This window comes from Branchiostoma belcheri, unplaced genomic scaffold, assembly GCF_001625305.1.
Source record: "Branchiostoma belcheri isolate BF01 breed outbred unplaced genomic scaffold, Haploidv18h27 scaffold3, whole genome shotgun sequence".
Classification (NCBI taxonomy): domain Eukaryota; kingdom Metazoa; phylum Chordata; class Leptocardii; order Amphioxiformes; family Branchiostomatidae; genus Branchiostoma; species Branchiostoma belcheri.
The window spans coordinates 1,382,519-1,409,386 of NW_017803909.1; the positions used below are offsets into that span (position 1 = coordinate 1,382,519).

Consider the following 26,868-nt stretch of genomic DNA (forward strand, 5'->3'; position numbering starts at 1 on the left):
AGTTACCAACCTCTAGACTACAGCAATCTCCAGACAGTTAAGGAAGTCTTAGATGTCCAGTTCACTCACCTTACAGTACCTCTTTATCATAGGGGCACAAGACATCATGAAGATTCTGTCCAGATCCAGATCCTAAGAAACAGACAGTAATATCAATGGTAATTAATGGTAATCCTTTGGGCATTTTGACATACACAATGGGCAAAGATCTATACACATGTACATGTACATGCAAATAAACAAAATATATCCGAATGCCTTACTGACCTGAGATGACATCTGGGTGAAGTTGCCCACTCGTTCTCTGCAGGGTTTGCTCAGGTTCTTGAAGTTGTCCTGGAGGCAGTGCATTTCCTGTAGCAGCAAAATAGCAAACGGGCATTCAAGAATCAATGAATGGTCCAACAATGCTGATTTTCGTCCTTGTCAACAGTCCTAGAGGTCACAGCTAATGTACTGAGTAGGAATGATATTACAAATAGTATTTCATTTTTTGGATTTTTGTTTGTTTCAGAGTTTCAGAGGTTTTTGTCCTTGGTTTGTTTTAAATTACATCATTCCTACCCTCATACATATGAGAATCCTGTTAGTATATACAATCTACAGTGTAAAGTGTTTGAGTGGGGGTAAAGCTGGGAAACTGAGAGAGAAACTACATGGTTAAGCAAGCTAGAGTCCAAGTTGATGAGCTGAAAACACCTTCACCATGCAAGGATTGTAAGTCACCCTTAAGTAGAACCTCACAGTGTCCCTGCCATTGTGTGAAATGAACAAAATATGTTTCCTATTAACTAGTATGATAATATAAATCCTATGCTATGCAACACTTAGTCTAGATATACTTTGAAATATATTCTAAGTAAATGCAAATGTTACAATATTTTCTGGCAAGGACACTTTGAGATTCTGCTTCATCAGTATTAAAGAGAGAGAGGTTTGGATGAATCCTGTGGCAAGTCACCTGGTCAGGCGGTATCTGTAAAGTTGCCCCATCAAACACATCCACCTGCAAACGGCCACACGTTAGTGCCAAACAGAGCATGTTAGTTCACAACAACAGCAGGTGAAATATGCTCAGGCAAGGGATAGTAGAGTAACACACTTGTCATGCCTCTTCCTGCCCCTTTAGCATGCTGTGAGCAATACATGTACATGTACTAGTACTTGACCTGACATGTGTGAATGTGGACATTCAGATGTACACACTGTAAGAAGTAGAATAGATGCTAGGCTGTTACGTGTTTTCTTTTCTAATCGGGATTGCCAAACAGAAATTACGTAAATATCACACTATCATACAAGCGTCAGAGGAGGATGCAAAGCAGAAATTTAAGTCAGCATGATGTATGTTAAATTAAAAGAAAACAATTCCATGAGGTCTCAGGCAATGTCGCTGTTACATGTCATGCAAGTCAAATAAAATTTTTCTGAAGAAATCAATGAGAATGTATAGTTTATAGTTTATATGACAGCAATCAGAAAAGGGACCAAGGTCTACAAGAAATGGCAGAGTTAGTTTAACACTCAAACACACAAGGGATAACTCCAAACAGCTAACATGAGATGTCACTTACCTCTCCTTTCTCTACATTCTCAGAGCAGTACTCTCCCAGGTCCCGCAGGCAAGCCTTCTCCAACATGGGGTTCAGCCGCACATCCACCGCTCTCTGGTGCATCACGCGGCGCACTTCAAACGCACAAGCGTGGCTTAGCTGTGTAAAAAAATGTATAATAATATGATCAGACAGTGCTATACACTGGTGAGCCCATTGACACAAGATGACACAACATTAAATTGTGTTTTCCATCCAAACTTGGCTCTTATTACATGTCAAATTATTACCCTCATTTAAAAGAAATCTTTCTCCAGTCACTCCAATAACTTCTAAAAAAGAAAAGCATTATCTGATCTATTACCTTTGCTTCATCTTTCCTGTAGACATGCCTGTAGAGACATGAGAAGACGATTCCTGGTGGAAGGTTGTCGTTGGTATCGTTCCAGTCTGGGCCTGCGTTACAGAGTCGCTCCGCTTCTTTGGCACACTTCCTGTACATCCGTGGGTCCAACCTGCAACCAGACATGTTGGGTTAGGTCTTTGTGGATCAACAACTACATTCCTGTTGTTATACATTAGATGTGATAGGCACTTTTATAATTCTTCAAATCTTGTATCTCTTGACGGTGCATATACTATACTGTAATTCACTTTACATGTACGTTCAAGGAAACAAAAGTTTGCGGTCTGAGAAAAATGGAGGTGTTCAAGGAACTATATGTTCAAAGTGGCAGCAGGGGCACAAAAAAGAAAATTGGCAAATTATATATCAACAGTACTTATAAATTTGCGGTATAGAATAGACCGCAAGAACCGCGAAGTACTGCGACAAAAAATCAGGAATTACAGTACAGATGTATATTAGATGAACACATGGTTATGTAGTAATGACAGCCTGTGCTGTAGTAATGTAGTGTTACAGTCATATGTACTTGACAGAAGCCCCTGGGCTTACCTCCAGTCCCTGGAGATGAAGTACTGCAGCTCCAGCAGCTTCTCCTCACAATCCTCCACCATAGAGGGTGTGTACAGGTGCTCCATTAAACATGACAGGATCCTGCAGGGATACAGACAACATACACATACCAATTCAATCTTATAAGTATATTTCAGGAGGAATAATAAAAAGTATATCAGAGTAAAAATTGCTTTCTCTTTACTGTATACATTTTTTTTGTCTTTTGGTCACACAAATGCTGCATTGGAAACAAATGTGCCTCTTAGACCCATATAAAGCTGTTACAGAGAAATACACAATGTTTATGCAAGAAGCAGTGATGCACTTCAATGGAAAAAAGTCACAAGTTCCATCAGTCTCCTTCAGATTTTCACAGCAAGCATGGCAGAATGAGAACTTACATGGCATCTCCAGGTTTGATGTCCTTACAGGCAGTCTGCACCACTGGTTCACAGGCATCCTGCAGGGCAACGTCCATCCTGTAGTCAAACCCTGCATCTGCCTCCTTCACTAGAGACTGCACCTGGAAACACACATGGAAAACTTGGTTAATGATATCATCCCTGCTATCATTGTCACTGGGATATCTACATCTTCACTCTCTCTCTCTCTCTCTTGGCTTGGCTTTGCTGACAAATATTTTTCAAGAACCCTTTCCACTTATCTACATAAATGTGCATGAAATGACCACCTATGGATGTACTAATATCATGTTACTACATCTCTCACAACACTTTTCGTCACTTCTGGCTTATTTTAACAGTACCAGAGTGGTCCTTTTGGACCTGAGTGGTTATCTTATAATTCTTTTTCCTAAAATGTAGGCTAAACCAATGGTGCTTTGCAGTACTTACTGCTATCAAGCAGGTCTTGCTCAGCCTGTTTTGTCCAGTCTTGGAGTCGTCCATGCCGTTCTGCATGAGACAGTGGATAGTCCTGCCCTCCTTCTGCAGACCGTTGCACAGGCTCTCAATTTCACCTCGGCAGTTCAGGACGATCTCGGGAGAGATCTGGAAATCTGACATCAGCTGTCGCCTCATGTCAAACATCTCCCCCTGACAGTCACCACTCACCTGACGGCCTGGGAGCATCAAACATTAGACCAACATTTACAAAAAATATAAAAATATGCTTTTCCTGACACCACACTTTCAGCTAATTACTCAGCCCTGTACGGTATTGCAAATAGTCTTAGACGAACTTTCATTTGTAATCAAATAAAACTGATTTTAACGAATCAGATGCATATCCGAAAACCAGTGTCAGTAGAGCAAATGACAAAGAAGAAGGAACTACCACATTTACAGGTAACCATGAAGATCCCTGAACAAAACTTAAGGAAGACAACATAGAGATGGTTGCCTGGAATTACTGTTGTCTGTAATACAGCACACAAGACTATTATAAGAGAAGAAAGACTTACCCTTCTGTATGGCATTCTCCAGGCAAAGTAAGATGAAGGATAACTTGGCAAATTTCCCCTCTGGCATGTTATCTACCCTGCAGTGGTAGTGCTTGATGTCTTCTTTGCACTTCTTGGCCAGGCCGTAGTTCACCTTGTAGTCCTGGCTCACCATGCGCTGTCGTATTATCAGCTTTTCTCGGCACTGCAAGATGCATGAAAGTCAACGTTGATTTAGACCACCCATGTGTGTTATTAAGAAAAAATGGGCCATTAGTCAGGTCAATACGAAGGAAATATGACATGAAAGGGTAATAAATCATCATATTGACCTGGGTACAGGTCCTTACATGAACTGCCTTTATCATGTCTGAGAGGCGAGCTTTGAGAATTGGCTATTACTCGCAAGTGCCGTCCTGGAACAACTCGATACCCCGGTAAGTGCCTGGTCATATTCAATGCACAATCGTTGTGCGATTGCAAATAGGAGGCATTTTGGGGATAGTCATTCATGTGCTGTTCAGGATTCAGCTGTTTTGTTATGGAAATGTCTTTCTTATATCCTTATCAGCGATCAGTTCAGTCAAAGCTTGATTGAATATTTTATGTCATCAAAATCGTAAAACAACTGTGCTGTAAGTGCCATTGGCTGTAAATTAATGAGTAAAGTTAGGGTTACAACAAAATTAACATATCCACAGTTCTATTCAAAAAAGTTTCTTCTGTTGTGTGTACTCACGTCGTCACTCATGTCGTGTTCAAACTTGTGCTGCACCAGACACTTGAGGACATGCCCCTCCCCTGCTCTTATCTTCTCACAGAACCTCTCTCTGTCTTCACGACAGGCAAAGTACAATGCTCGGTCCTGGTAGGGAACAAAACCATTGCAGTCAGTCAGACCTTGTGACACTTCACTGCATAGGCACTATGATATCAAATTAAGATAAATGTAGATAAATATTAATCTTTAATATGCTATATGTGACATTAGTCTGCAAAACCGTCAGCAGCTGTCAACAATGTATCTCCAAGTACAGAAGCAGATATACATGAACATGTAGTCTTTTGTACAAAATAACACATTATGGCTATCTGCTATCGAGTTACATGAGCAGGCACTAACAGTAAGAAGACTAGAATAAATAAGCTATCAGTGGCAGGCATTAAAGGACCATGAAACACTTGTATATGGTGATTAAACTGTATAATATTATGTATATATTATGATGGTGTGCTTGTATGTAAGTGTAAAAAGATTTCAGAGAGTGTGTGTGTGTATTTCTATTTAGCTTGTGTAGATAGTGATGAAATACTTTCTGGTTAGTTGTTTTTCAAACTGCTAAAAGGTATGAAGCAGTACAGTATTGTCTAGAAAAGTGCAGCATGCATTTGTTGTGAGATGCAAGTCTTTCCACAATCGTGGAGCAGTAAGAATTCTGTTTCAGAGAGGGGAAAGGACTTACTTGGTGATAATCATCAGCAGACAGCTCTGCTATTCTGAAAAGCTGCATTCGACAACGCCTTGACATGATTTGCCCATCTTCGATGTGTTTCTCTAAACAGTTGATGACCACACCTTGAGAATGAATATGCTGAAAGAGAGCCAAACCTTTAGCCCAAAAGCCTGAGAGAGATGGCAATAGAGGAAAATGTGTGTAACCTGCTTGTGCTGTGGAGGTGAGCAGGATGTTAGTAGGTCCTGAGGATGGTTTGGGCCTTCTTTGCCTGCCACCTGACCAAGACTTACTTCATGGTAATCATCAGCAGAAAGTTCCCCTATTCTCAGGATCTGTTTCATGCAGGAAACTTGGAGACCATCCTTTTTTCCAATTTTTTTCTGAAGACAGTTGATCACAGACCCCTGAGTGTGATCAATCTGAGAAAAAGAAGATCATGTAACATGGAAAAAGGTTGAGAGGAGCCAATGTTCACTGCAGACGACTGCACTCCTAGTGAGACATAACAGAACTGCAGCCTCTCTAATGTACAGATCGTAGCAATTGTAATGGGATGAGATTGACATGACTGGAAAGCCTTGAGAAAAATCAAGTTCCATACATTTCATGTACATATTCTACACATTCAGATTATTGCTGTAAATTACACATAACTGCTAAAATGCTGATTTTACCTTTCAAGGCTTACATTGTACATGTAGAAAGTACATATGATACAATGTACACATCTTCAAAATATTACCTTTGATTAAACCTTGATAATAATGTTCCTAACAACAACCGCTGTCCAATTTCTTGACTGACACAAAGGCAGGGATATTCCATTGACACTATGACAGGGGTGCCTCCTTACCTCCTCATCCCTGGAGCTCACCCTCCCACACTGGAACTTCTGGATGTCCGCGCTGCAATCCTCTACAAAATGCTCTATCAGCCGGTAGTCACTGAACACGATGCTGGTCATCTTGACCAGGAACTGGTGACACTGCTGGTTGCTGATGTTGCCCTTGTGGTCCATCAGACAGCTGATGACCAGGCCCTGCCCTGTCTCCAACTTGCTGCACTCTGGTAGCTGGATGGAGAAACAGACAATAAACAAAATGATTCACAACATACAGGATATTTTATCTTAATGGCTCCGACATACATTATATATTTTATACTCTGATAAAAAAAGGTTACTATGCCATTTATCCTTTGATCTTTGCTTCAAGCTTGGCAAAACGTTTTCAAAACAATCAGATTTCAAGTAGTCTGCTTATGTGATAAAATGCTTTACATGTATGTCTAACTAAGATTAAAACCCAATACTGCTATACTATACAAGGAAGGAAAAAGATCACAAGGCCATTCAACTTCTGGCAGAAAAGAGAAGTCAACTGACCTGAGCAAGAGGCTCCTTGCAAACCTCGTAGGCAGCTTGGTCAAACCGGATGTCCTTGGTAAGGTTCTTCTTGTAGTCCCACAAGAACTGAGAGACAACAAAGTGGTCATGCATGTGTGAGACTGTGCTGACTCATCATACATGGGAAGGAGCTTGATGGGAGATGCAACAGTATGTGAAGATGATCATACATTTCAATTACAATCTTGTACATGATCCAAAACAACACCATCTCCCAATCAACATTGGCCCTCTTCTCATTGACAGAAACATCCTGTTAATATCCTCGGCCATACATTGCATTTTTTTATCTCCAACAATCTATATGAAACATTGGTTCATACAGTCACATCAATTTTGTTACTTATATCCCAAACAAATTGCTTCCCACCTGAAGGTTTTATGGTGGAAAAGAACATTTGCAATTCTACATGGAGTTCTCACTAGGAGTAATAAACAGTTTATTTTTCAAATTATACTGCACTTAGAGCCTCCATAAACTTGACAAAGTGGCAGCAGTATCTATCATAAGATTGTAAAACCAGACATGGTGAAACCAATTTTGAAAGATTCAAGTGGTTCTATCCCCTTGTTGTTTACCCTAATAAAAATCATTCCACAATCCAGAGCTCACATAGATGCAACAGACATGAGTCAGACTGTGTGTTCCTGAAGTGTACACCAAAATTGTCTGGCAAAGAATTGATTGTGGGACATCTAACTGCCACTTGATACATGATGTCAAAAGCAAAAACACAGGGAGGGACATGCATTATACATCTAGGGAATTGTTCAATTTTGATTGGTATTTCCATTGTCACTAACCATCAGCGTTAAGATGCATACGTCCCTGTGATAGTTGCATCCCAGTGGACTACTAATATAGGCTATACCCTCTGGCTGATTAAATCCCTATTTCAGCAGATTGGCAGCAGCATCAATGAGAAACAAGCTGGCTTTGTGGGGAGCCAATCATGTGGAACTGCAACAGATGTTTCCCTCAAGCTAACAGTGTTCAAAGCTCACTTCCTAGAAGATAAGCTAGTTAGGTCTGATTAATTCACACTACTCTGAACAGAAATGGACACATTGCCTTGTGGAATTACTTCTTGACAAAGTGTCCTTCACACTCAATCGATGATGCCTTTGTCATTACCATCTAGTCAGTCCTGGTTTGTCCTTATTATCGAAGTCCTACAGCCAATACCGCACAACTACATTAGTTCAATAAGCCAGGATACACTCTAAAATTTCAGACTTTTACCAGTTGTATACCTTACAGAACATACTAGATATCTGTCTACATCCAACTTAATAAATAAAACAAATTAAATAATACAAGAATATAAATCATATATAACTAAAAGGAGTACATGAGAATGTTTTGTATGTTCCTGGGTCTCTTCCAACCTGGGGTTACATGAACAAATTACTACCTTGGTCTAGAAGAACAGTTTGGGTTTTAACTGCTGAGGATACGGCTACAATATCTGACACCCTATCCATCTTCCTGTGGTGATCACATGCACAGTGACCGCTGCACTACACAAGGAAACACATTTAAAGTGGTGTTACTGTTCACCTGGCTGACATTGTAATACTTTTCATACATCATAGCCTGGCCTGGCCACCAATCCTAAGTGCTGTTATTGCAATATATACTATGCCTCTCCTCCCCCATTTCTCTTGCCTCTACTCCAATTTCTTGTGGTGATCCAAGTCATATGTCACTGCCAGAACCAGCTTCAGAACAGCTTCTCAGCACATCTAGCTATTATTATAGTTCAAGGGGGTGGTGCTATTCAAAGTACATGCATTTACCATAACTAAGTGATAAACTATCATAGATTTCTTTCCATATTGTCTTTGAAGAAGAATCCCTTGATATATTCTCCATCCCCCAAAAATAGTAACAAGACTTTTTGTAGTATCTAGTTCACAGAAATATGAAACAAAAAAACAGTGCCCTTCTGAATTTCCCAAACAATTGATACACTGTACTGTTATTGTAATATCTTGAAGAGCAAATGAAATGCACAAGTTACTCCTGCCCTACATGCTGTCGTGTTCCTTCCTATAGGTTAAAAGTTGTTCCTGAAGGTTGTTCAAGGTTACGAGATTATCTGAATGTGCATATGCACGTCCCCATGTCGCATGATTTTTCTTGAGAGGACAAGACTTCATTAAAAGCTTTCATCATAGTTATGTCCGTGGTGCTGAAAATGCTGTTGCAACAAATTACCAGTTTACCTGCCACTGAAAATTGCTATGATTCATTTTCAACATTTTGGCAAAACACCTGCAGGAGGACCCAGGTGTAAGAATATTTTTGTTGAGTCAAGTGGGAATGGCAATCCGCTGTGGTGTAAGTCAACAACCGTACAATAGCTAAGGGCAATGACTAGTTCAAAGGCAGACTCAACAACAGATATTTATTGATTCAAAATCAACCAAAAACTATTTTCAGTCCAGTAACTGAGTAGTGCACCTCCATGCAGACCTATGTGTGGGAATGATGCTGACCTTAAGTTTGAACTGAAGATCCGGGTCAAAATTTTAGCTCAAATCATGAGAAAAATTTAGATGTTGAAGCAGGAAATTGGTGAACAACTATCCACTCACACATTAGATTTACTTACTTACTTCGGGGCTCCCATATCTTCTGAAACATGTGGCACTTCAGTCAATGTGAAGTTGCTCATACAATTACTTTTTGGGATTCAGAAAAAGTAGTACATACAGAACCAGAACAATTGCTTCTGCTCTTGAATCTGCCTTTAACAGATCAAACAAGACAAGGCTGGGAGATCTCTGCTGGAGCCAACATAACTCAAGAAAACAAAATCAATAGTCAAACTTTTACAACCCTTTTACAATACAAATAATGGGTCGGATCTTCTCCAGCTGCAACGTAAAAACCAAGGCCTATACTCCTATAGTGATTTTGGTACATGAAGGGGTTTAGCATGGAAGGGGCTGTCCCAGATAATAGAAATTCCAAAAACAAAACCTAATTTGGACGTTTTGGACTTCTATCATTTGGGATAACAATCAATAGTCCTAATTACCTGTTCTTTGCCCACACTGCATTAATGATGACATTAGGAGTGCCATTTCCTAATGATGCCATCTTAATTTTTATTTTTCAGATAGTACATGTATATACATTTTTACCTCAAGTTAGCTGGTATCTGTGACCTTGGCAGTACAAACTGAGTATACTACATTTGTACTTTAATTAGAAGTTATCCCCAATTTATTCTGCAGGTTAGTTTATTCTTGATGATGGACTGCCGTTCACATTAAGTTACCTGAGTGAAGGATTTGTGTGTCTTTCTAAGATCCCGTTAATGAGGAAACAATCAATACAGATGACAAAAATAATTACTGGAATCAATCATGGAAGGATCCAAGTCTTCTTCTGAAAGGTGGAACAATCTTATTTCTAGAATACTCTATTGTTGTGACAGACAAACTGAAACTAAAACCTGTTTAGCTCTTATTATTCAACAGTGGATGCCAGTTTTACAAGAATTGTCTTCTAAAAAGGGTTCTCATAGAAACAGTGCTAATGAGCTCATCTTCATTTGGCAAAGCCTGATTGGTGCACGACAAGGTAATGATCGAAAATAGGTCTTACAACGGATGGAGTAATTTTCTGGGAGGGATGGAAAATTACTCCACCACCTCTCCTCTCTACCCCCCACCTCAGCAGGTATAGAGGAATGATGCATGGATGGCATCTATGTAAGACCTACCATAATCAAACACTTTTCTTGGCAAATTGTATCTGTACCTGTATCCGTCATTGTCACCCATTAAGACATTACACAGGAAGGAATAACTTATACTCCTACTAAGTATTTTTGCCTGGCTGCTGTATGAAAGATGCATGAATTCCACTGCCACATTTTATAATTTCAATCAAGACTTTTCGTAAAGATAATCATGTGTGACTCCTCAGTAGAATTGTTTCTTGACATCCCAACCAGGTTGGTTAATAGTGGGTTCGCAATGTTGAAATTTGCATAACAAATATCAGTGAATACCCATGAAGCCAGTTTCACTGAATTGCCATCCCAGCAATGGTGTCCACATATGGTCTGAGTCTATGGAGGCTATCCACTTCCCAAAGCTCTAGATTTGCAACAAAGATTTACATGTATACATATTGAATAAAGATTGTGTTTTGTATAATTAGTTGACAAAAATTTGCCATGAATTGACTACAAAGCATTGAGGACCAAGAACATATGGCACAAAGTGGTTGCAGAGCCAAAACAGCCCGTGGGCACGCCTCACATACATAAAGTAAGCCAAGGGAGTAATGACTGGTACCACGCAAAGAAGAAATGGGCAACTTGTTCCAGACCCACATCAGCTGTGGGATTACCAATACATTGTTCCATCAGAGTTATGGTGGAGGATTCTTCCCACCCCCACAACTCTCCTTCACAAAGCCTTAAACTCATCAATTTCTAGGAAAAGGATGGGTGGAAAGTAGAAAAATACCATGGTTTGCTGCACCTGTCCTCCCATCAGCTCAAAACAATGCTATACTGGCCTTCTCCTGCCTTCTCCTGGATTCAGCTATTCTATCGATTCAACACTATCTTGCTACATTTTATTTACTTCAGAATACACCAGGGTCAAACAGAAAACAAGATGTAGATAGAAGTCTACTATTTGTATGTGGCATAAAAGTTGCTGAAAGCTGATCCATACACGTAGGCCTACACTGCCAGTATTATAGCATCACTCTATGCCACAGTGCTAGTGAGAACTTCTATGACTCCCTTGGTGCGTGTGCAGGGAATAATGTCCCGGGATGGAGCACTGCTGATATAAATTCCGTGGCAGTATGTGCAGAGGAATCTCAATGACTGTACAGTGCCTCAAGGTGTCATTTGTCAGGCAAACAGACGGAACACGCTCAGCTAAAATCGTGTCCTGGAATAGCAGTTTTTTTATCCTCCCACTGTCCATATACCCACTGCAGGCGACTTCTGCTGATGGATTCGGCAGCAGTACCAATTGAAGCTTTGTTGAATGGGCCTTTAACATGGGCCAGAGTAATGCTGGGATTGCACAGATGTGGACTGGATTCTACCGAATGAGAACTAATGGATGATAACATCATGTCTGCATGACATACATGGAATTAAAGTTTTATGATGTGGGTCTGGGAACAAATATATGAATGTACTTCAAACCTTGTATCCACACTGATATACTCGATGATAAAAGATACATGTACATGGTAATGCGTGCCATTCTGCACTAACAGTCACATGACCTGAATGCATAGACATTATGGAATAGTTAAATGGGTGGATACTCACATGGTGGCATTCTGGTGATAGGTCATTGTCTTTCTGCGTGGGGAACAAAAAAAAAAACAATAGATTAGTCCATGTGAATGAGAATATGTCAACAAAGAACATCACAAGTTAAATATTCATGTGAATCTTGATGCAATAGAAGGAAAAGTAAGAAGGCTGGACAACTCTTACTTAATATATTTTTTCTAATACCTCCGGCACAGGGAAGTACTCATACTAATTGAAGCTGGGACACTGCTGTTTTTTACAACTATGTAATGATTACAGCTCTAAACAGAGTAAAAAAGAGTATCCAAATTAGATTATAACAGGTTTAACATCATTAGGGGAATATTCTACCTTCTACAGTTAATTTTAGTTAGTGTAGTATCTTGACATATTCAGGTTAAAAGACCTCTCATACTTTTTCCTTGCACTACCTTTCTGCACTCATGCCCTTTCCATTAAAAAAAGCCTTGAGGCAGACTTTAATGAAATGGCAGGTACAGAAATCTAATTTGAACCCTGGTGACTACCTGACCGAATAAAGCATTCCCTTCATTTGAGGTACATTGTACAGACCTCCCCTTTTGTACCTCCTCCCACCAAATGAGTGATTACATCCCCAATGACAATTTTACTCCAGTTGAGAGGCCATCGCCTGCATGGGGCTGATAACTTGTTGCTGTGAGAGTAGTGTACACCCACATCAAGCTTAAAGTCTCCGGGATCCATACTGATCAAACAACTGGATTGAGACATGTACGTCATGTCCCACCCACGTTACACCTCAAAGCACAGTACATTAGTCTTAGTCAAGATCTTCATTTTTTTTTCAATCAATCCTTTGTCTACTGAGAAATGCCTGAACATAAATGCATAGGCAAGAAAATGTCTGCTGCACAAGGGATACTCTACTCTACAATTGACAATATAAATTACTTTGCAAATGTCAGATTGGCTAAGGATTTGATGGTGTTAGGTATGGCTGTAGAAAGCTTAGGTTGTGTAAGGTTATATAAACTCTGAATACCAAGTAGGTTAACATGTAAATAAATTTATGCCTGTACAATTTTCGTATGAAATGTTACTATTATTCTGTTCAAACTACAGTTTTCTTCATGTGTACTTCTCACCTTTATAAAATGACTGTGTTACTCATAGTCAAACATCACATATATCTTATCTTGTTACCATCCATTCATAAAACTCAGTAACAATATGAGTGAAATTCATTCCTGACAGGATCATCTTACATGTAAATGGCAATATTGATCAATTATGATTCATGTGTGAAATTGCTTAAAGTTTTGTTCTTATACAGCCGGAAAGCCACGTACTGAATCGAACGCTTTTCGAACGAGTTTTCTTTGCAGAGCGTATCACTCCGCCGTCCATAGCAACGCCGTTGCTAAGGACGACGTTTTCGCGGGCGGCGGGCTGAAATTTCATCCGAGTTGTTGACAGCCGATTACATCACCAGTTTCGGCCTCTGCGTCAAGATGGCGGTACGTATCAGATGTGTATATCATGTGCTCTCTGTACTAACCATATTTGAGGGGTATTCTATGAGTTTTAGTGTAGTTTTGTGATCAAACTCGGTGTACAGTGAAATGAACAAAATGGCCGCCCTGGACTGATCTGAATTTTCGTCTCATTTGAATTTCGGGGGAAACCCGTTTCGCACTTGATTTTGCATATGGCGATATGTGGATAAAATGTGTTGAACATTTGGCTATCTCCCATTATGAATATCCTGTTGGTGCGAAGTCTGCATATATTTGCAATTCCATGCCAACTGGGGTCACTTTTTTCTGCAATTTTATGGCTAAACCTCATCGTTTGTCGTTTGACTTTATTTCGGTCAATGTTGAATAATTTGCGTATATGTGCTTCATTTCTTGTAAACATCATGTTAGTGGTAAAATCGTTTCCGGTGAACTAATCTAGTCTAAGTTTAGACCCAGACTCTTAGTCGTTAGATCTTTACGAGGACAGATTGAATTCTAAATACTGTAGTTAATGTTGTACTTGAGTCTTATCGATCACGAACTTTGTAAAAGAAATCATCCCTTCTGTGTGTGTTTGTGCAAAAAATTCCCGCCAACTTTATCACGTGATGTCTGGTTGTCATACAAGAACAACAAAGCTGCATGACTGCTGCAAATTGTTACAATGTCTTGTCATAGTGTCTAAAGTTACAGCAAGACAAGTATTGTACCTTCTATCTAGTGCTCGATGATATTGAAAAAAACAGTGCACAATATACATGTTTATATGCAGCTTGTGACATTTTGTAAAAATTATAAATGGTTGAGCATGTATATCATTGATTATTGAAATAAAGCTAACATTCATTTCAGTATTGAATTAGGAAAAAGATGTCAAGGGGAATTTTTATTTCTGTTTCAGATCATCCTAGGCTTCACCGACTGTAAAATTGGTAAGTATCTGGCAAACCATGTCAAACTCTCTCCTGGCATCTTTAAAAAATTAGTGGGAAAATTTAAAGAAAAAGTTCAAGGACAAGGACAAAGTGGGAATGCACTCAGGTTATACAGTCACTTACTTTGATAACAGCCCCACTTGACACTTAACACTAAACAAGTACAACCAATACAACTAAGAATAAAAGAACAAAATTGTGCTAGTGTTGGAGTTTGAGGAAGACCCTAGCCCCTAAAATCTACCTCAGATAGCATTGCACCAGGTTTCTTGTAAGGTTGGAGAAATCTTTTTCGAAAGTAAACCAATACTTCTTGTGGATGCCTGTGATCTTTATGTAGAAATGTAAACGAGTTAAAGAAAAGATTTGAATGTAAAAGTCAAAGTAATCTACTGATTATGACACATTCTACCGTGGTTGGACTTAAATGATTAAGGAAACTTTATTTTGGTTCACAAAAGTTCTAAAACCAAACATAGTTTAATGTTATACTATAGATATTGTGATATTATAGAATCCCTTCATTTAGTATTGTATTCTGCAAGAGTTAACTCTCCAAAATATTATCAAGAGTCTAGTTTTGCTTCTATGCTAAAAGATTTAAAGGATAGTATCAATTCTGGCACCTGGCCATCCTTTTTATATATGAATACTATTATTCATCAAGAATCCTCCAAATTTATTCCATTTGATAAATACCAACCCCCAGCATGAAAGTGACCTGTTCCAAATTTCTAAAGAAACAAATCCTGTTGTTTGCAATTTTATTGTTGTGTTAACTATGCAAAAGTATGAAATTTCTTTTTCTGATTTTGAAACTTTGGACATTTCTTTATAGCTCTAATTTTTAGGAGACTTTTCACGTCTTCCATAATTTTTTTTGTCTCTGAAGGCCAGTGTAGTTATCCTTTTCATATGATAAATTATGCATTGATTTATTCCTATAGCCAATCTGATGATTTAATGCAATTAACTCTGAAATTGCCTTGGTGAGAGTTATTTTAGTGATTCTCATAAACATTTATTTCTGGGGTTTTGGATAAATTGACTTTGGAAGAGTTTGCATAGCTTGACAAAAGATTCTTTTACTGTAACTTCAATATAGTAGACAACATAAATAGTGGTAGCCCGCCTATGCAACTGTTACTGGAAGTCCCAGTGGGTGGATTGGGATTTCTATACAAGCTGTACAGTCCAAATCTAAATTACTTATTTCTTCTATGCCAACTTTAACATTTCATTCTGAATATTTTAATTTAGTCCATATTGATCAAAATTGGGAAATTCATGATGATTCAGAAAGACTTTTAACTAGTGAGGATCAGGATGTTAATTTCATAGATGACATTTACATAGGCAGCTTGTCTGCGTTGAATAACATTTCAGATTCAGAATTCTCTGATGTTGATTAATGAGTGAATTGGGTTTAATTTGGTGTCATATCATTCTTAATGATTTTTTCTTATTCTTCCATCTTGCAGGTGAAAGTCATGCCCAACAGGATTGTCACCAGCAGGATACCAGGATGTTATATTTAGCTTGAGATTATGGATATATATATAAGATGTATTATGTACAGAGATCTTAATTCCCATTTATTTTGTTTATTGTAATGTTAATACAATTTGGGAGCGTATTTAATATTCGATTCAGCATCCAATGTCTACTCTAACTTTCAAGCATGTGTTAAGTTATATATGTACTGTAAAAGATCCACAATGTAATGAGACTTTGATATCACAAGTATTTGATATCCCAATCCACAACAAAATGTACTACTTCGTTATTTGGTAATGAGATAAATGTTAAAGCAACCTTAATGGCTCTTTGGTAATTTTGTGTATAATTGATTAATCAATATAAAGGACAATTAACATGTATGTGAGAGAGATATGTTTAGGGATTTCCCAAGGCCCAGCACTTTTAGAAATAAACAAGTGCTACTCTGTAAAACTAGGGACATGAGGATCTTATTACAGTAAGCAGTACACATGGACTATACATGTAGATTGGATATAACAGATCCAGGATAAACTTACCAATAATCACAACATACAATGTACATGTTGCACTGTCCTGATTAGGGACCATAATTGTTGGGTTATCTTCCATAGGCTACATTTTACTGAACCAGCAGGTGGATACATGTAACTTTTCTAAAGTAACTGTTTAAACCCAGTGCCATTCAAATCGAGAAAAACGGATACAATTATTATTCTTTGAATTACCCCAATCATAAATCAATGTGTGAGGTATTCTAGTTCTAATGGTCCGCTTGCTATAATTAATTTTTCAAAGGTCAGGAAGCTACGAGAGTATAATGTTTCCCCGCGTTTAGGCAGACGCTGGTTTCGAGTTTTCAGATCGGCCGTAGCTATCAAGGGACCAGAAACATATATTCTCAGTGCAAAATCAAAAGAACCTGTTTAGATATGAGATGAATTAACACCCAGTGTGGTCTAACTAAAAGTAGTTTAGACATAGATAGACAATAATTTAAATCTAGCGATGTATGGTCATGTATAGGACATGTAGGAGAGGAGCGCGCTCCGTAGAACACACGTAGCTTAGACACCGTACCGGCGCGCCAGGGATGCGCGTTCTATTTGGTGTAAATTTCTGCCTTTTCCTGTAACATGGCCTGACGGAATTTCGGGGGAAACCCGTTTCTCCCTCGAAATCAAAAGTAAGTCAACTACTATCAGAAAGTTTAAGATTTTGCTCTTTCTCAGCCAACAAATTTCCTGTTGGTGCGAAATCTGCATCAAGGTGAAAATACACGGGGAAATTGCACTAAAATTGCCTAGTTTCAGGTCATGATATCGAAAGGGGAAAGGTACATTCTCGGCTCCAAAATTCATTGGGAGCAAATTAGGAAGGCTAAATATTATTAATAAGTTACAATAAGGAAGATATGTGATTGTATAATCCCGCGGTAAGCTTTCTTGTGAGGCGAGTCGACGCCCGGAGCCGTGGAACGGACTACTTTCTCTCGCGGAAGGAAAAGAGAAACGCATAGAACTCTTGACGTGGCTTTCCGGCTGTATATGTTTGACACTTGACATAACACTTATGAAAGTTATGCTTTACCAGAGCCCATGGATCGAAAGCATTAAGAAACTTACAGAAGTGTGTTATTTGGGAACAACCATTGCTGAGTTTGACTTCAAGGATCATTCATCACAGGGCTGCCTCTTGTCAAATACAATAGAAAATATAGCAGGGTCAGACACATTGCCCTTCACAGTCATCAATATACCACATGATTTGTTAGGATAGGGAAGTTGTCCATCACAGGCCATGGGGGAAGGTTTTGAGTCAGCAGTTTGCTGTGGATAATTTGTCACTGTCATTTTTGCTGTTATTGGAGAGGGGGGGGGCACCTCTGTTCAGCAACTCCTCCCACTTTCCAATTCAGAAATTATGTTTAAATTACTTAGCACTCACATGAACTGCAAAATATAATCAATCACATGTACCTGTAATATACTTGTAAATGACTCATATGAATAACCACTGGGGTTCACACCATGATATTATAAAACAAAGTAGGTGGGCAATGAAAAAGTAATTTGGTGAAAATTTCTGATTTGTTAATGCCCAAGCCAAGTATAACATTGTAAACGATCCTAACATATTGGAATTCTTCCAGATCCATATGCTGAAACATCTATTTTGCAGATGAAATTACTGCTTCATATATCAGGGCCTGTCAGAATGATCCATTGTATATCAATTTGTGCTACCTAAACAAGCTTATGGCTGTTATCTTTGATAAGTTCAGTGGAGTTGAGAAACGTTAAAATGAAACAGTAATATCTAAAGTTTATCAAATTAATTGCAGATGTTTGACTGATTTGATTAATTTCCTACCAAGGTTCAAGATAACATTGAATATTGCCTGCACCATGCAAATTTTACCTGCACCACTCAGAATTTAGAAAGTATGGGTAATACTAGTTAGAAACCATTGTCATTATTTAATTATACTTCATACTATATGAAGATCATATAAGCAAATAAAAATCTACATACACCTACATTGTACATGTACATGTATATGTAAACCCAGTACATGGATCAATGCAACTTAGGTGCAGGTAGAAACACCTACACAGCTCAAATTTTACCTGCACTACCCTGCAAATGCAGGTGGTATTTCAAGCCCTGCCTATGTAATACTAATACTTAGTTGTTTGATAAGTGAGGATAAAAATATATCTCATAGAACGCTGCAGATGAACAGGACAATCAATTCTACCTTAAGACATGCACTTTAAGATAAGTCCAGCATTTATATTTGCCAAGACCGCTTGCCCTTTGCAATACTGAAATCACTCACAGCGTAGTAGAGCAACAAAAATTTGCCAAGATTTAACCCCTGGTGCCCTTTGCACTCGATTGGAGAAGCAACTGAGCCCCGTAGAAGCACACATGGGTAAATCCTAATCTTGGTAAGCTACCATTGTACCATTTGCCTCATGCCGCATGGCTTTATCACATCTTGGTTTCATTGAGATGCAAGGAATGGAATGTCTTCATATTTGCTTTGGCAAGATGACAAGCATTGGGCTGTGTCAAGAAAACACAACTTCGAAAAATACAAACAATATATTTACAATGAAACCAGTGTTATTGGTAAAAAATACAACACATTTGAGATTCAAAAAGAGACCTACACAAACAAATGTGACTGCAATCGGGTTGTCTACAGTGTATGTAGGTCTGACAGACTCTCAAATATAGCAGGGATTTTCAGTTCAGCACCAAGGACAGGGACAGAATCACATAAGAGTCATGTACATGTAGTGAACACATTTTGCAGAATCATAGCCAAACTGAGAAACAATTCATTCCTAATTCCAGTAGGATTTTTCCTGTTGCACAGCTTGTTGGTAATATCATTAATTTTCCTGTTCATGCATGTAGCCTGGAGGTCATCCTGGTTAGGTTCATGCCTGCTTTGATAATCGTCTACTGGAGAAAAGATAAGCTTCATCGGGCTTGTACCCAGGCTACATTTTGTGAAGGTAGATTTAATCCATCAAATGGGATGTTTCTGACAAAGTAGAATTTAATGGCAAAGATTGACAGGGAAGAACATCAAGAAGAAACTATTTAAGTGTTAACTACTTATAAGTGATGGACTGGAAAATGTGATCAATTGTCAACAGGTAGATGTCAGGGACCAGTGAATTCTACAAACCTTAGAATGTAATCAGTGGCTGTGCGAATTGCTGTCTACAAATTGCAGAGGTTTCAGCTGCATACAAAGTGTTCTTATCTCCAGAAGGACACTACGATTGTTAATGAAGAATAATATCAAGAGATGTCTGTGGTGGGGTGGTATATGCATATGATTTATGAAGTTTATATATCATAATCCTACCCCCAACATTTGAAAAGGACAATGAAAAGATCAGGACAGTGGTGATAATAATTGTTGATGTTTCCAAAACATCCAAATGTTTCCATTTTTTACTAATTGACACGAAACACAATAAAACATAAATATATGAATGTGTTTTCAATAAACATATGAATGTGAATTTTTACATATTACCCATTAATTTCTTTCTGGAATAAGTCTTCAACCTTCTGAAGGCTACACACGGAAATGGTTATCTAAATATGTCACAAAAGGTCTGAATTGCTGAAGTGCATTTAAGATGTACATATTCAACATTTAGCCCTCTGGGCAAGGAATATAGGTCAGGCTGGCCCTTTCATCACCATAAGATGGGATTAAGGAGGGAATTCAAGTGTGTCTGGCAAGACACTTAATATAAATGACAGTTTCCCATATGAACATAAACTATAATCAACATCGGTCAGGCCTAAATGGCATGTAAAAGCCGCTGTCAACACACTGCCCTAATAATAGTAATATAAAACTAGTCATGATGTAATCCATAATTCCGTAGGAGCCACCAAGCTTCATATCAAAAAGTTCCAAAATGGCTTTGATCATAAATACTTCATTCTTCACCATCAGTATCAATATAGAATTCATGATATTTCAGGATATATTCGCTTCAAGCAAAAGGATACAGCAAAAAACTTCATGCTTCAAATTTTTCAGTAAACGTCAAACTGTGAGGATCTTCTTGTTGGATTACCATTGCGGGTCCATAGTGGAGCTGGTTACACCAGAAAACCTGGCTAGACCTCTCACTCTGACACAGTTTCTGACATGGTACAACAAACAGGTCGGAATCCAGTTTCACCTTGTGAGATGACTTCTTAAGAAAACTCATCATTGGCACGAAAATGTCCTTGAAGACATTTATCCCAATCACCATCAAACATAACTACCCAAAACTTGAGAAATGCCAGGTTGGCTACAGCACAGCATCTACCTCCTAATTGAAAGTGCCGCTCAAATGAACCATTGGCAGTAGGGCTCCTCCTGTGAACTAACCAAAGATAAATCAATGGTTTCTTAAATCAAAACTCAGATCACAGAGCTGTTTAATTGGTGTAGCCGGCAGACTTATCAATGTTGGTGTGCAGCAATGACCTTCCCAATGGGCAAACTTGATAGCCTGTCATTTAACGGACAGTAAAACCTGCCTGAAAATTGAAATAGACTCCGTGAAGGGTGTCTGACATTTTCCCAGCACTTATGGCCAGGCAATATCCTGCAGTGATTTCGGGACGGAGGCCACATTACAACTGTAGCCGTTCAAGCAACACACAGGTTATTCCTTCGTTTAGTAGGTGGGTCAAGCTTTATACATTTTTCAGGCCCTTTTCTTGGGAGTAGTACACTCACTGAATTATTTACAAATCTTGCTACACCTCATGTTTTATGTTCTTTGACCTTTGACTCCATAAAGGCTCAAAACAGAAAAATAAAAGATGATTGGGCGAATATGGCCGAGACCATTTTATGACATTTGACCCAATAAAGGGCTTAGATATAGTAAAAAAACAGCTATAAAAGCCTTTGGATAAATTTGCCTTTGGCCCTATCAAATGGCATAGCTAAAGATTACAAAGAGAGCCTTTGGGTGAAATTGGCTGAGGCATAATCTTGTCAAGTTTGATCCCATAAATGTCCAAGGCTCTAGAATTACAAACAAGCACATAAAATCTGGGGCTTTGGGGGCGGCATAAGGTGGCTGAACACAGCATTGCCAGTACTTTGTGATCATCAATCCACTCCCCCATCTACTCTAAGGGGACCACTTTATGTGAGGTACTTAGCAGTAAATAGCAGTAAATGATAGCAAAGTCAACATTGTTCCCAATCTACTGCAGGACCAATCTACCAGCAGGCCCATTTCACACATGTGTTTTGTGCACCTGTGCCATACTTGGACATTCTCATTCTGGTCAGGCACCGATTCCCTGGCTGACTCACCACTTCTTGCCTCTGCATCCTTTATAAAGCAGGAGGGAATGTGGGTTCACACCTCAGTAATCAACAGAAATTCCCCACATACTGCCATCCATCTGCCTTCTGGGCTGCTCCCACATTTCTCTCAGGTTGGTCCTGTCTTAACTTCATGTAGGTCTAGCTTTCTCAGCTCAGACACAAACATAGATTCTGAAGATGCTGCTATCAAATTGAAGAATGATAAAGTATGATAATAAGTTAAAGACGTACATGTATTACTATTACATGTACTGTAATACCTTTGGTATGATCTTACTCCACATATTTTATATCTCCCTGAAGTTGTCACAGACAGTTTTAAGTGATTAGGTATCAGTGGTTACATGTGTTAGACATACTGTATAGTTACATCTCTGTGAAAAGAAAAATGAAACTGGGTCAGAATGAACTTCAGAACACCTGCATGCGCAAAACCATGAACATACAGCATCTGTTGACATTCTCCTTAGAAATGTTTTATTGACTCAAGGTCATCTCTTTCAGATACGATTAACCTCACCTGACCAATCAGCCCAGGTAGAGTTAATCTGGGGATTACAGGTCAGATTGCAGGTCACTCCATTTGCTGACAGAGCACTTACTTTACCATAAAAGAGCTTTCTTGGAGCACCAGGCTGAAGCACAAATGTTAGAGAGCTGGTAAAGAAACAGCTCTCTGAAAGAGGCAGAAAATATCAAATAATTCCAGATCCAAGCCAACTCTTCTACACGTCTCTCTTTCAATCTAAATGGAAATGTAGCTGACGTTTCCTGTTCCGGTCAACTCCTTACATGAGATGAGATTTCTGTACCAGGTAGCCAGCAGGCAGAATAGGTGATAACGGATGAACAAGATTGGGAGGATTACAAAGGATGAGAACATGCCCGTCACAGGCTCCAGGGCGGATGATACTCAATCATGGAGATCACCACATAAATCCAACAGGCCCATCATCCTGGCCCCATACATGAACATCAAGCTTTCTCACTAATCTCACGTCATCTGAATAGAGAGAAGCAAGAATAATGTCTCCTGAGTTGTCATACACACGTACAAGCTGTACAAAAACTGCTTGATGTGTAAATGTTGGGTAGCATGTGATTGAATTCATTTGTCCCACAATACTAGTTTTACTGGACCTGAAGTCTTCATGATCAGAACAAAGATTTCAAGACTGCTCTTCCAAGCATCACATGGTCAACCATATCTTGCCTGTCAGGCTCAAACCAAAAAGAGGAAAAACCCCATAAATCAACCTTGTTTTAGTCTGTCCCGTCTTACAGTTAAAAGAAAATTACACAACCTTACCACCACAAAACTATAATAATTGATATTCCTGTGAACAGGAAATAGTTAAAAAGAAGCACCAACATTGTAAAGCATTCCACCTTTCAACTGACCCTAAATTAGCTACCCTAAATGGTATTGGAGTTACTTTATTATAAGAAATAAAACAACTGCTGATATACAGTCTAGTACGCTGTGCAGAATAAAACCACTGAAATTGCAGCCATTTGATGTTGAGCCAGATGTTAATGCAATTAGTACCACCCAAACCCTATAATGCCAATTACATCCTACTCTAATGTGCTTATCACTGCATTGTTGATATGTGACCTTGAACACAATATTTCAAACATTCAATCACATCCAGTATTTTTACCATGGAGACAAACACATGAAATCGACAGAGGTCAGAATTGTTTTCAAAGAGACTACTCAACCAGAAGTAATGAAACACAGAAAGCCAATTCATACGGTGACCTTGACATGAAATATTAATAGAATATGTACATATGGGCAACCTGTAATATCAGGGTTTCTGATAAGAATATCCATATTTACAAGGTGTGAACAAAACAGTTGCATTTATTGAGATATATTTATCAAACTGGGATCTACAAAGTACATGTATAATGCAAGTCCTCAGATATACATTACAGTTTGCAACATGTAACCCTTTTTTAAATGGATGACTGGGGACATTTTACCGATGTAGTATATGTAGCTAGACTGGTAACACTTTACTGTTATAGTGTATGTAGAGACCATAATTATCATTATGAAAAATTTAAACTGTTCTCCAACTCATAACTATCATGTTTTCTTGGAAATGGACACAATTCTCTTTATCCTTTTGCACACAAAGCAACACAACAATATAAGAGAGCTTTGAACTTCAATGCAGCCTCCCAAGTGTCTTGCCAAAAGTAGAAATTTTTACAACTTGTCAGTTTGGGATTTGGTGATCTGGGACAGACCAATGGCACATTGCAGGGGCTAATGGAGGGGGTGCTATGAGCCATGGACACATCATCCCACAAGGGAAAATCTAGTAGTATACTGTGTCACTTTGGGACTTAACCTTCCCCCTTGCCCATACATCAAGCAAATGCCCTTCATGTGCTTCTATAATGTAGTTCTCCCACGGCTTAAAAACTTCGCAGGTTTTTCTATCATAAATGGAGTCCTGGGTCACCTTGGGAACCATCTCCACTGAGGTGAGCTCACATAACTCTCTGAAATTATGTTCTTACAAAACTGTGCCAGACAGAAAATGAAATTTTACCCATAATCAGCACTGTTTGTAAAAACCTAAGTTACAGTTTTGATATATCCTGCTGGTACCAAAGTGAAGCAGGAATGTGAGAATGGGATGCTTGTACAAGTAACTGAAGATTCTGTGATCCCCTACATGCAACAGAACACACTCTTTGAAGCTATTAACCGATTACAAGCAAAAGTGCCAATTTGGCTCTTTGGAGAACTGTACTGTAGAGTGGATCTGTTGTCAGGTATGACAATGAAGAATGGGAAGGCTGCTCCAGCTCAGCTAGCATCTGGCCTGGGGTTACCTGAGCCTCCTGCTGGGGAATTAGCTGGTATGGTGGGGACAGGAATGATGTACATGTCTGCCTGCATCACTGGAAACTTACCAAGGTCTTTATCAGGCAGACAAAGATATCATACGTACATGTACAAGTTGCCATACACTGTGTTACAATTGTTGTCTAACAAAGTTATTCTTCTTTGTACACTTGCATGTACTGTTCAACTTCTATAAGGCTAATAGGTAAGCTTGATTTCATCAAAGATGACGGCCGTTACAGACCTCAATTAGTCTGGTATAAAAATATGTCTGACTCGAGACTGAAAATGAAAAAGTTATAGGACAGAGCATAACTGTCAACAAGACTTTCGCTTATGTGAAACAATGTGACAATGCAGTAAACTACAAAGGCTATATTACATGTAAACAGGGATGATCTGTTACAATAGGTGCAAAAAATGTTCCTCATTGTTAGAGCTAAGCAAAATATTTTGTCTACATTAAATAATAAGAATAAGACTAAAGGCTAGATCAATTTGCTTGGAGTGTTACAAGGGCTACAAATGAAGATCTTTTGAATCATCATCCCAGGTCTAATACAGAGTTAGAATGTTACCCAAGAGAAATCTTCTTTCTGAGAAAGAACAACTTGCAAGACACAGACTGGTACTGTAGCTTGAAATTCTATAGGGAGACAGTTCACACTTAATTATTCTTCGATCTCTTGACATGAGGCGACTACACAGCTATCCCTCCTCTCTAGTATCTAATTTACAGCAGGCAGAAGACAAATAGCTCTTCAAATTAGATCTCAGGAGTCCCCAGTGTCTCCATCAGTAGGCAGCCAACCAGACCCAGCCTGTCTGCCCTGGGGTCCCTCCCACCTTCAATGAAGTAAGCTGACCTATTTCTCAACTTAACCTTCAAGTGTCTACCATGGCCACTACTTTGTACCTGTCAGCCGTGAATGTTGTAGAGCCCTAGATTTCCATCTGATAAAGTGGTGTTACCAGAGGACATGTACAGGTATTTCACACCTTTCATACATGTACCTGTCATGCCACCTAAGTTTCTTTGTTCACTTCGATGACTTAGAGCATCAAAAGGTAATTTTCCTGTTTCACTTTTTTACTCCATGCATGTACATGTACATGAACAATGTTGAGAAAAGTTTTTACCGTTTAAAATAAAATACACAGCAGGTCTACAGACCAGTGAAGATGACATCAAACGCACTGTAATCACTTCACATACTGGTATCGATATCAACCACAGTTTTCACATGCCACATGTGTATACAGAATCTGGACTATCTATTAGTATTAGTCATGAGATCATGATTTTACTATCACTCAGAGTGACCCCTTCCCTTTGTGACACTTAATCAAGTTTATGCCATTTCACGGACACATCCATAATGATCGTGACCATGAGGGTCTTTGATCTCTCGTAGTTTCAATGGCCTTGTATCGCTTGTTATGGAGATAATAAAACCACAGTTATGCATGCACATGCACAGTTATATCTCACGTTTGTCATAATTTTCCCATAATTTCCCATAGAAAAACAAATCAGCTATCTCCATTAACTTCCAGTGGTGAAGTCAATGCCCTCTTCATGTTCTATATAGCTGATTAATTGCCTTGCAACATGCCACACACTGTGTAAGAACAGTCCTGTTCAAGCCAAATCATGTTTCCAATTACCACCAATATGTATGGTTCACCTGTCTATGTAATGGCCACTAGGTAATGTACTCAAGACCACCTTTCCTCAGTTTCAGTCAGTCTCAATCTTGAATAATGATATGGATGCTAGAGGATGGGCAATGAGTCTATCATTTTCCTTACTCCTACATACATATAAGTACAGGCATCTATCTTGCTTTTCAACAGAGATAAATTGAACTCTTAACATCATAATTTTCCATTGTCTGCAATGTCAAGTTTCAAGTTTTTTTCAAGCTTGCCTAAAACTTGTAAAAGTAATTTTTGAAGTGTCGGGGGATGAAGACACTGCATTGCATAAAATCTGCTTATCACCAAATTTTTTTTATAAAAAGGCAGTAGCCAACATAACCTGGAAGGTGTTTGCTTAATATTTTAAGAAATATCCAAGAGGTAAGCAAGAAG

The 26,868-nt window shown here is 38.8% G+C and overlaps 1 protein-coding gene and 1 long non-coding RNA gene across 2 annotated transcripts in view; one reads left to right on the forward strand and one right to left on the reverse strand.

Moving 5' to 3' along the window:
• Nucleotides 1-26,868, reverse strand: part of LOC109473324 (Golgi apparatus protein 1-like) — a 61,561-nt gene that overhangs the window by 19,736 nt on the left and 14,957 nt on the right. The window contains exons 5-18 of the mRNA XM_019773194.1: nt 12,100-12,132; nt 6,758-6,844; nt 6,227-6,445; nt 5,664-5,792; nt 4,656-4,781; nt 3,938-4,121; nt 3,369-3,595; nt 2,916-3,037; nt 2,512-2,613; nt 1,918-2,068; nt 1,575-1,712; nt 962-1,006; nt 268-354; nt 70-132 (exon numbers count right to left, since the gene is read on the reverse strand). Coding sequence (XP_019628753.1) covers nt 70-132; nt 268-354; nt 962-1,006; nt 1,575-1,712; nt 1,918-2,068; nt 2,512-2,613; nt 2,916-3,037; nt 3,369-3,595; nt 3,938-4,121; nt 4,656-4,781; nt 5,664-5,792; nt 6,227-6,445; nt 6,758-6,844; nt 12,100-12,132 — 1,713 coding nt within the window. The remainder of the gene's footprint in view (nt 1-69; nt 133-267; nt 355-961; nt 1,007-1,574; nt 1,713-1,917; nt 2,069-2,511; nt 2,614-2,915; nt 3,038-3,368; nt 3,596-3,937; nt 4,122-4,655; nt 4,782-5,663; nt 5,793-6,226; nt 6,446-6,757; nt 6,845-12,099; nt 12,133-26,868) is intronic.
• On the forward strand, nt 13,461-16,482 carry LOC109473703. Its single transcript, XR_002140442.1, has 3 exons — nt 13,461-13,586; nt 14,491-14,521; nt 16,006-16,482. It is a non-coding gene; the product is annotated as an uncharacterized LOC109473703 (long non-coding RNA).